The following is a 12,500-nucleotide window of genomic DNA, read 5'->3' on the forward strand; positions in this document are numbered from 1 at the left end:
CAAATTTTATTTGTATAAACTTTATTACTCTTCGCTATTTTTCCGTTATTCATATGAGGGTATCCTATTTTCTGGAAGCTTCCCCGGAATGGTGACTCTTAAAGGTAGTCCCATTGTTTACTGACGTTAAACAATACTGATAATAACAACAACTACAATAACAATAACAACAACTACTACTACTACAATAACAATAATTGAATACAGAAGATGGGTAATAATCAAGGCCATTGTCCAAGTTTTAATACCGTATGCAAGGTATAAATGAAAAAGCTAGATATAGATTATTATTATTATTATTATTATTATTATTAGTAGTAGTAGTAGTAGTAGTAGTAGTAGTAGTAGCCAAGCTACGACCCTAGTTGGAAAAGCAAGATGCTATAAGCCCAAGGGCTCCAACAGGGAAAAATAGCCTAGTGAGGAAAGGAAATAAGGAAATAAATAAACGATATGAAAAATTAAAATGAAATATTTTTAAAATCTGCAAGACCGCACAGCAGAAGCCAAAACAACTTTTTATGATAGTCCTATATCTAAAAAGAATGCTAACAACTCACCAAGGACGAAAATAACAGGGAGTTTCGCTTCCCTCAGGGGGTTGAGATCCAACTGCTTCCTCTCGACAGCCTGCGGAGAAAATTCAGACTTTAGAATAGGCCTACTTTCATTTTTTTTGGTATGTTCATAAATAAAATTTCTTAATCAATGTGAGGGATGACCAATTAGTTTTTTCTGTTATTGGTGAAGCTAATACCTGTTAAATGTTGGTTATCTTAACAATATGAGCTATCGTTCTTTTATGAAAATGGAAGACAGCTCAATGATTTATTAGAAATTCTTTAGTTCACCTCAGTATATTGGTATTAGATACGTTTTTTTCTGTGCAAATTACCCCCCATGATATGAATACCAATTATCCATTTTTACGAGTCTTGGAAGTTTACTTCATAAATTTAACCGTAAGATGACAGTACAAAAAAATACAAGAGCCATTATCTTTGGATGGTTCACAACTATTTCGGACGAACTATACCTGTAATTAACAATGAAAGGCGTGAATGATATATACGACCAGGTGTATACTAAAACTTTGATTCCCGAAGGGCAATGCAACAACGACTCAGGGGACATGCATTTATGGACGAAGAACAACATTAACCTCGTGAATAAATTGGCATTAGTGTCTGCCGAAAGGTGTTCCTGGTGGTGCGAAACGAAGCATTTCGGAAAATCTACCTTTTTATGCGTGCGCTCTCTCTCTCTCTCTCTCTCTCTCTCTCCTCTCTCTCTCTCTCTCTCTCTCTCTCTCTCTCTCTCTCTCTCTACCCAAAAATCAAGAATTCTCTCTATCTCTCTCTCTCTCTCTACCAAAATAAATACATGCCTCTTTCTTATCAAATACAGAACTCTCCCTCCCCCCCCCTCTCTCTCTCTCTCTCTCTCTCTCTCTCTCTCTCTCCCAAAATAAATACAGGCCACTTTCTTATCAAATAAAGAACTCCCTCTCTTTTTTCCTCTCTTTAACCAAAATAAATACACGCCTCTTTCTTATCGAATCAAGAACTCTCTCTCTCTCTCTCTCTCTCTCTCTCTCTCTCTCTCTCCTCTCTCTCTCTCTCTCTCTCTCTCTACCAAAATAAATACATGCCTCTTTCTTATCAAATACAGAACTCTCTCTCTCTCTCTCTCTCTCTCTCTCTCCTCTCTCTCTCTCTCTCTCTCTCTCTCTCTACCAAAATAAATACAGGCCACTTTCTTATCAAATAAAGAACTCCCTCTCTTTTTCCTCTCTTTACCAAAATAAATACACGCCTCTTTCTTATCGAATCAAGAATCTCTCTCTCTCTCTCTCTCTCTCTCTCTCTCTCTCTCTCTCTCTCTCTCTCTCTCTCTCTCTCTCTCTCATGTTTTAGAAATAAATAGGTTACATGCCTCTTTCTTATTAGATCAAGAATTCTCTCTCTCTCTCTCTCTCTCTCTCTCTCTCTCTCTCTCCTCTCTCTCTCTCCCTTATCAGATCAAGATTTTTGTTCAGAGACCAATCGCATACCTTTCCCTGGTAAATGTGACCATCAAAGAGTTCCCTATGCCAAGATCCAATAACAGATTCTTGGCCGTCTTGTTGCCTGTCTACAAATCAGCACTTAACACTCGTCTGCTACCGTAGAAACTGTATAGTCTGTAGTCTACAGTTTCGTTCAAACGCCAAATACCGAAAAAACCACAGTCTACAGATCACCTGACTCACTGTTTTCCCTTCCTTTCTTTTTCTTGACTAAATCTACACGAATCTTGGCTCTATCCCAGGATCTTCGGCAGCCGGAGAGACTCCTGTTTTAAACATTATCCGAGCGCCAAGCTTGCTAACTGTTATTCTTTTAATTGATGACTTGGTTCACTACAGTGCTATTTTTATCTCGTTGCATGCGATGTTTTTGTGAGAGTACAAGAGGAATGTGTTTAATGTACTTTATTTCTAGTGAATTTATTGCTATGCAAGAGGAATATTTTGTGCCAAAGACCTGAGAACTCTATTGCCTACTAAAGTTTCTTACTTCTAGCGTTGCATTACCCATTGCTATATTTACAGGCCTTTAACGCTAGTGTTCGCTAGCATCTATGATTTGCATACATACACTTTGATATATACGTATATCTATGCACAATCACACATATACTTAAAGCACAAACATGTGTGTATATAATTATGCAGCAGTGATATCTATACACTGCATATTTATACATAATTATATGCATATACAAACTAAATACTGGTGTGTATGTATATATATGTATATGTATGTATGTATGTATGTATGTATATGTATACATATATATATATATATATGTGTGTGTGAATATATATATATATATATATATATATATATATATATATAAGTATGCATATATATATATATATATAAAAGTATGCATATATATATATATATATATATGCATACTTATATATATTATATATATATATATAAGTATGCATATATATATATATATATATATATATATATACATATATATATGTGCACTGTATTATATATGTAGGCAATCATATTATACATTGTATATGGATATACATACACACTATATATATATATATATATATATATATATATATATATATATATATATATATATATATATATGCGTGAATCTAAATATGCATTTTTACATATGCATATTATAAAGGTGTACACACACAGGCACACACACACACACACACATATATATATATATATATATATATATATATATATATATATATATATATATATATATATAAACCCCGTTGTCTTACACAATAACTTTGGCAAAGTCTTAGTGAGATACAAAATTGAACATGAGTAACTAGCGATGCCGGTGGCTTATGGTGTAGCCACGCAAACAAAATCATCTTGAAGAATTTTTTTTGCCAATAATTCTTTAGGCAGAAAGAAAAAAATCCAATTAAAAAAGGAAAATATGAATGATAAGAAGATACAAAACAAAAACATTCAATAATATACTGTAACTTACGAAAAAGCTAAATCGGAGAATATGAAAATTGGAAAGATATACGAGATGAGGAAAATAAAAGCAAGGAAAAGTTGGACTGTGTAGGAAATGGTGTTACACATACAGTATATAAATTTACTTTCATATACAAGCTCTAAAAATATATATTTTTTCTAAAGTTAATACTGCTTCCTTTTTGCAGGATATGCTACACCCCTCAAAATGAAAAGAAAATATCAATGTCACATTTCTACCCAACACAACTGTATGGTGGATTAAATTCCTGTGCAGAATAATACCATTTTCACAAAATAACAGATAAATCACAAGTAAAATTTGAACACGACTGAGTCAACCACAAGTAAAAGTTAAACCCTCTGAGCGACCACAAGCAGAAATCAAACCACTCTGAGCGATCACAAGCAAAAGTCGAATCCCTTTAGACAAATTACAAGCAAATGTCGAACCCCTCTGAGTGATCACAAGCAAAACTCGAACATTTCTGAGCGATCACAAGCATAATTCGAACACCCTGAGCAATCACAAGCGAAAGTCGAACACCTTTGAGCGATCACAAGCAAAGGTCGAACTCCTCTGAGCGATCACAAGCAAAGGTCGAACTCTGAGCGATCACAAGTAAACTTCGAACGCCTCTGAGTCAACCAAAAGCAAAAGTTAAACACCGCTGCACCAATATAAAAATGACATATATCTTGCACATCTTATTTACCAACACCTCTTTAACTTCACCTTTCCATCCATGCCACGTGCACGACCTTATATCTTCCTTGAGGAGTTTCAATAGATGAAGTGAAAGAGATACTAGAAAGAAGAGGTTTTATTAAAAGGAAGCGAGAGCGTAGGCCTATGTGTTGTATAAGGGGTTCCACTCCTTTTGAAGAGCTGTCTATAAAAGCCTGAAGCCATTAGCCTTGCGGGAGTTTCCTTCAAAAGGGTTTCATCCACGGTTCAGATATTCAAGCGTAAATATTGCAGTAATTATAGTACATTCTGTTCTCGATAACCTTCTTCCGTTAAAGTACACAACTTGAACAATATAATATAATTTAATATACAGTAAATACATACGTGATCTCTCTCTCTCTCTCTCTCTCTCTCTCTCTCTCTCTCTCTCTCTCTCTCTCTCTCTCTTTCTCTTTCACACACCACACACACACACACACACACACACATATATATATATATATATATATATATATATATAAATTATATAAAACTTAAATTGTTAAGATATTCCCAATTAATACTAATTCGTATATAAATATTTAAATATATATATGTATACACACACACCCACATATATATATATATATATATATATATATATATATATATATATATATATATATATATATTATATCTCTTATGTTGTTAAGGTATTCCCCATTATTACTAATTCATATATACTATATATATATATATATATAATATATATATATATATATATATATACATATATATATAATAATAATAATAATAATAATAATAAAAGTAATTAAAAAGTATTGATAATAGGGATGAACAAAATCGGAGAATCAACGAAGAGGAAGAAATACCTTCAGATTAAATCGTTCTCCCTCTATGATCAATATTCGAAATATTGATGACCTATTGGTTGCCAATGCAGCCTGGGAGGGAGGGAGGTATGCGTTAATTAGATCCTAAGTAGACAGAGTCTAGGATTAGAAAAGCGATAGAATTTAAGGATCTTAAATTAAAAATTCTTTGGAGATGATTCGCTCTCAGTAATTCCGGGTCTTTATAGCGAGCCAGCTTTTCTTTATAATTTCTTAATTATAAACTGTTTATCATTGATATTTGCATAAATAATCAACTTTAAATAGACTTTAAATTAGAAGCAAAACACAATTTTCTCATATGAATATATAATATCAGCATTAATTTTTAGTTTTAGGTAAGAGTATTTTGCCATTAACGTGTTTTTACGATTATTATTATTATTATTATTATTATTATTATTATTATTATTATTTTTATTATTATTATTATTATTATCACTTGCTAAGCTACAATCCCAGTTGGAAAAGCAGTATGCTATAAGCCCAAGAGTTCCAACAGGGAAAATAGCCCAGCGAGGAAAGGAAACACGAAAAAATTTTACATGTGACGTCTGCCATTACCAACTTTAACCTATAACAGCTGATTGGTGGTAGTCCTTCGTAGATAATAAATTATACCAATATAAACTTGCCAAAAAAAAAGAAAAAAAAAAGAAAAAAAAGAAGAAATGGAAAATAAAGAAACTCTTCTACTATTTAGCCTATGTAGGAAATATTATTTTAATGTTGTTACTGTTCTTAAAATATGTAATTTTTCCTTGTTTCTTTTCCTCAATGAGCTATTTTCCCTGTTGGGGTTGATGGGCTTATAGCACCCTGCTTTTCCAACTAGGGTTGTAGCTTAGCAAGTAATAATAATAATAATAATAATAATAATATTTCATGCGTACTTTGCATGTATTCATTACCCCGTCCATATCCCGAATTTCTTTAAATCACAGGTTCTTTTCATTCAAATAATCATCATCATCATTATCATCTCTTCCTACGCCTATTGATGCAAAGGGCCTCGGAGGATTAATTGGCAAGATTCATCCAAGGATAGCCATTTCCTTGCGATGCTCAGTACCCATACTTCTGATATTTTTCAAACTTTCTACTTCTCCATATTCCATCTTGGCATTTTCGCAAATCTACTCTATATAAAAAGAGCAAGTGAGTGTGTGTATATACATATATATATATATATATATATATATATATATATATATATATATATATATATATATATATATACATACTGTGTGTATATATATACATACTGTGTGTATATATATACATACTGTGTATATATATATATATATATATATATATATATATATATATATATATATATATATATATATACCTATACATATTCATTCGTCTACGCTCAGTTCTTCCCGTCCCTTAGGTAAGGGGAGATGTTGTCATACCCTTGTGGAGGGGTGGGGTCGAATGGTGGAGGGGGGGGGGGGGCGTTGCGTGTGTGAGCATATCTATCTAAATATTTAGCTGTCCTTTGTGACGGGTCACGCACACAAGTAATTCTGATATTTTTTTAACTTTCTACTTCTCTAGCTCCCATTTCGGTATTCATGGTAAAAAAAAAATCGTAAGGTGTGTGACTTCTGAAATTACGTTTGTTGTGAAAAAAACAACGAAGAGATTCGCACATAGAGTCTTCATACCCTGCAATAATATTAGAAAAGAAGTGTAGTCCTTCACTAGTGCCAGCTGCAGAAGCACCTGTTATAATGTTTTCATAAAAAAAGAAGAAAAAAAAAAACCGTAGAAACTTTAACCTCCGACATGGCAGATCAATTCTCATTATCACAAAGAGTTCTACCCAGGCAGAAGTTTTAATCCTATCTTTGCCAAAAATATATTGAGCAGTCACAACGCCCACATTTCATGCAATGTTCAACGGAGTACTCACTAAACTTTCTGCAAAATCACTCAAACAAACATTTCTAAGAAAACAGATGATATAATCTAACTAGAAACACTGTACTTGATCGAGATTAGAATCATGGATATGGAACCTGGGTAGAATGATGTACAGCTTAAATCTAGAAGGGATATTAAACTGATGTGAACACACACACACACACTCACACACACACACACACACACACACATATATATATATATATATATATATATATATATATATATATATATATATATATATATATATGTATATATATAATGTATATATACACACACACACACACACACACACACATATATATATATATATATATATATATATATATATATATATATATATATATAATGTATACACACACCACACACACACACATATATATATATATATATATATATATATATATATATATATATATAGATATATATATATACATATATATATATATATATATATATATATATACACACACATATATATATATATATATATATATATATATATATATATATATATATATATATAGGATGCATATGTATTTGTCCATAAACCTTTGAAAGTACTGCAATAAAATTCAACAATTACTTGCCTTTTCATTTTCCTTCTACAACGTGAATTAACCCATTTAGTCTCAGGGACAGATCTAGTTAACACTAATACTGAGGGGCGGACGACAAGATCAATTGTTGTATGTATCTCTAAGCACTCCTTTGGCCCACTCTCCCCGTGGCTAGACCATTGTTTTTCTAATGGTTTTTGTGTACGGATACCTCCTAGTAAACATGTCACGAATAAACAATTGTGACATTTATACGGATACTACTTTATTTACTTTGGTTGTAGTAGTGACAGTGCTCACTGTAGCGTTTAGCAGATAGTAAAGGAGTTATCCGATGCAAACGGTCACCATCTTAACTGTTCCAACTTTATGTTTCCCAGTTGATTCAAAACACAAAAACGATTGGATCAATTAAATTATATTTGATTATCATTTGTCATATACCTTCTCATTCATAATCTCTTAGATTATTTTTTTTTAATCCAAGCTATTACTATCTCAAATTATTATTTGTCATATATCTTCTAATTCATAATTTCTTGAATTAATTTTAGTCTAAACCAAGCTAGTACTATCTAAAGATTATTTGTCATATATCTTCTAATTCATAATCTCTTAGATTATTTTTTTCTAATCCAAACTATTACTATCTCAAACTTTAATTTGTCATATATCTTATAATTCATAATCTCTTAGATTAATTTTATTCTAATCCAAGCTAGTACTATCTCAAATTATTTGTCATATATCTTCTAATTCATAATTTCTTGATTTAATTCTAATCTAATCCAAGCTAGTACTATCTCAAAATTATTTGTCATATATCTTCTAATTCATAATCTCTTATATTAATTTTTTCTAATCCAAACTATTACTATCTCAAACTATAATTTGTCATATATCTTATAATTCATAATCTCTTAGATTAATTTTATTCTAATCCAAGCTAGTACTATCTCAAATTATTTGTCATATATCTTCTAATTCATAATTTCTTGATTTAATTCTAATCTAATCCAAGCTAGTACTATCTCAAAATTATTTGTCATATATCTTCTAACTCATAATCTCCTGATTAATTTTAGTCTAATCTAAGCTAGTGTTAGATAAAGATCATTTGCCATATATCTTCTAACTCATAATCTCTTATATAAATTTTTGTCCAATCCAAGGTAGTACTATCTCAAAATTATTTGTGATATATCTTCTAACTTATAATCTCTTACATCAATTTTAGTCTAATCCAATGTAGTACTATCTCAAAATTATTTGTCATATTTAGTATCTTCTAAGTCATAATCTCTTATATTAATTTTGGTCTAATCCAATGTAGTACCATCTCAAAATTGTTTGTCATATTCAGTATCTTCTAACTCATAATCTCTTATATCAATTTTCGTCTAATCCAGTGAAGTACTATCTTAAAATTATTTGTCATATTCAGTATCTTCTAAGTCATAATCTCTTTTATCAATTTTGGTGCAATTCAAGGTAGTACTATCTCAAATTTATTGGTCATATATCTTCTAATTCACAATCTCTTAAATTAATTTTGCTCTAACCAGGGTAGCACCATCTCAAAATTATTTGTCATATATTTTTCTAATTTATGATCTCTTAAATTGATTTTAGTCTAATCCAAGCTAGTACTATCTAAAATTATTATTTGTCATATATCTTCTAATTCATAATATTTTAGGCAGATTAATTTTATTCTAACCTACACTAGTACTAGCCTATTTCAAATCACTATTAGTCATACATCTTCTAATTCATAATCTCTTCAACAGATTAATTTTAGTACAGTACTCTAAATCAAGCTAGTACAACCATACGCAGAAAAAAATACATTACTTTTTGTAAGATTGGGTTAAATCGACCAAGAAGCTTCTGAGCTAGTTACTCCTTGTAAATAGAATAAAGAGATACAGTAAATGAGTAGTGATAGCTATTGACTTTAGTCTCCGGAGGAAATTGTTTCCTCGTTCTAACTTTCGTTTTTATCATACTTTCCCAGACCGAGAAATCTGGTCTGATAAAACCAAGGGCGAGTGAAGGTTACTTTCTCTAACTGAAATAATTGTGGGCAGCTAGCCCAGGTAGTGAATGCTGCCATCTGAGAGAGAGAGAGAGAGAGAGAGAGAGAGAGAGAGAGAGAGAGAGAGAGAGAGAGAGAATTTGTAACAAACTAAAGACATTAATTCTAGTTTAGAATCTGGAATTTGAATAGAGATAAAATGAGAGAGAACTGCAGGTCGTGAGTTTTGTCTTGCGAACATCGTTCCTAAGATGAAAAAAATAGAATTCTTTTTCATCTTTTAATTTGAAAATACAATTACATTTTCTTAACATACGTTTTTTTCCCTTTTATAAAGAAATATTCCTTAACAAATTATATTTTACATTTTTGTATATACATTATAATATCTATTATTTTATGTATTATTTTTCTAAATATGTTTTTAAGTTAGAAACATACTGAGTTGTGAAAATATTCTTAACATGATTCTTATATCCAATATGTACATTAATTTTCAAGAGTTCTTGCAAGGGATGAATTGGAATACAATATCTTTACAAAACACTAATCCAAGTATGTAGAGTGAATTTATGAATAACCGAACGATCGTAATAAAACATAGTTCGTAGCTGAATATTTTGTTTGCCAGTCACACATTGTACCGACCTTGCCAACGCCCACTCGTTGGCAAATATCCCCGCCATCCCACCTCCCGCCCGCCACCCCCATCATTCCACAACATATTCATATCACGTGATTTTGATGGAAAGATTATTCTACTTAGAACCCATTAAATAATCTAGACAAAGAAATCTTTCAAACATACAAGACGGTTAGACACACTTCACTTGTCTCTCAAAATTGATCTTCATCTGTTATATAAACAAGACCGAATTATTCACTAGGGTCATGAATATCACGATTGCAAGACCGTATTTCTTCATAAAGGCTGACCAGTTTTGTATGAATGATTGAATCTCCTTATTTGGTTTATAAAGATTATGTGCGTGTGCTGAGACAGAATCTCTTTACCGAGCTCATGACCTTAATGTAAAGATTACAGGAGATCCCAATTACTTCTGATACCAAATTCCTTCAGCGTGATCCCAACTGACGTGCGTAATTATTCTACTGGGGCCTTATTAGTCGAGTAAATATTACATGCCAATGTCATAAGACTACAATGCAGCACATATACGTGCAACTTTAACAAAAACAAAGCCAGTAGGCCTACTCTTTGGAACTCGAAATCAGGGTTTCACGCGAAACAATTCTGAATGTGAAACGTCGACTTCTAATGACTTTCACTGTCAACAACACACTGGCTTCTGAAAAAATACAAATCGGCGCCTTTTAAAGTTAATTGGTGCTATATGTGTCCCGCGTAAAAATGCCCTGTTGTTCCATGAAACTGGGATCATCTGTTCTATTCGCTTTTTATTTCCGGACTCCCATGATTTGTCATACTCTGGGTGGCTGCTCTGGGACGTCCTTTGTTTTCGAAACAACTTTTACTTACTTTGAAGTGTTTTCATATTAACTCACCACACGTCCCTGCCCTTTGTAGGATCCACGAGATTTGTTTATATATATATATATATATATATATATATATATATATATATATATATATATATATATATATATATATATATATATATCCCTTTCTAAGTGGGAATACGTTAACGTTGTGAAAATATTTTTCGTATCGCTATGACTAGCAAAATTGTGCGAGCCAGGGCTAGCCGTACTAGGTTGGCTCGCTAAGAATGATCGGACAAAGGTCTCTAATCATTAACAATCACCATTTGGCCAGAGATTTTATGAAAACAGGCCAAACCCCAGACATGTCCTTCCTTTGTCGTGCAGTGGACAATAAACCGTATATATATATATATATATATATATATATATATATATATATATATATATATATATATATATATATATATATATATATATATATATACAGTATATAACAATTGAAATCTACGCCACAACAACAGCCAGCGAAATTTAACCACCGGCACATTCGATCTCCCTTTTTCCACTGAAAATAGAATGTCAGTAACTCGGCCGGAATGCAAACGAGCTTTTCGAAATCGCGCGGGGGAGTGCTGTAGACATCACCTGTAAGTGTGATCCTTTTCTCTACAAGATCACCTTTGAGATTGAGATAATTACCTGTTGTCAAGCTAAGGTGGTATTTGTTGGCAAAGCTTATGGAGAGAATATAACAAAAAAACTCGGTTTTACGAGATCTTTGGATATTTGCAACAGGAGGGGAATATTTGCACATGAGAACCCATCTGGAATAGACTTGAAATTCTTGAGAATGAAACAGCTTAATATTTGTTTCACCTCTTCATATACTTGGTTTCGAAGATGGCTTAAAGATTTTCGCTTAGGGTTACAATGGCCTATTGGAAGTGTTCTTGCCTGGTGGTCTGCTAGACTTGAGTTCGAGGCCCACTCAAGCTAGAAACTTATCTTGATAGTTTCTTGTAGTACCTACATCCTCACCATTCTTGTGAGCTAATGATTGGGGATTTTGGGGAGCCTATAGGTCTATTTGCTGAGTTATCAACATCCATTTCCTGGCCCTCCCTGGTCCTAGCTTGGATAAAGAAGGGGCATAGGGCACTGTACATAAATATATATGATCAGTCTCTAGGGCATTGCCCTGCTAGCTAGGGCATTGTCACTGGCCCCTTACCTCTGCCATTCATGGGGGACCTTTAAACGTGCGAGTTGTTCAACTTATTCAAAAGGGCCTTCACCTGTATGGCATCTTTTGATTCTTTTTCTACATCAAGACATTTCATTGAAATGCAATTTCTTATTTTTCTGCCTTCACCTTTGAGGTGAGACGTATCTCAA

General features: G+C 32.3%; 1 protein-coding gene across 1 annotated transcript in view; it reads right to left on the reverse strand.

The window, feature by feature from the left end:
- Positions 1-12,500, reverse strand: part of Ak1 (Adenylate kinase 1) — a 36,083-nt gene that overhangs the window by 9,806 nt on the left and 13,777 nt on the right. The window contains 1 exon segment of the mRNA XM_068391505.1: positions 561-630. Within this exon segment, the coding sequence (XP_068247606.1) occupies positions 561-630 (70 nt within the window).

The sequence above is a fragment of the Palaemon carinicauda genome, chromosome 1 (assembly GCF_036898095.1).
Source record: "Palaemon carinicauda isolate YSFRI2023 chromosome 1, ASM3689809v2, whole genome shotgun sequence".
NCBI classification, from domain to species: Eukaryota; Metazoa; Arthropoda; class Malacostraca; order Decapoda; family Palaemonidae; genus Palaemon; species Palaemon carinicauda.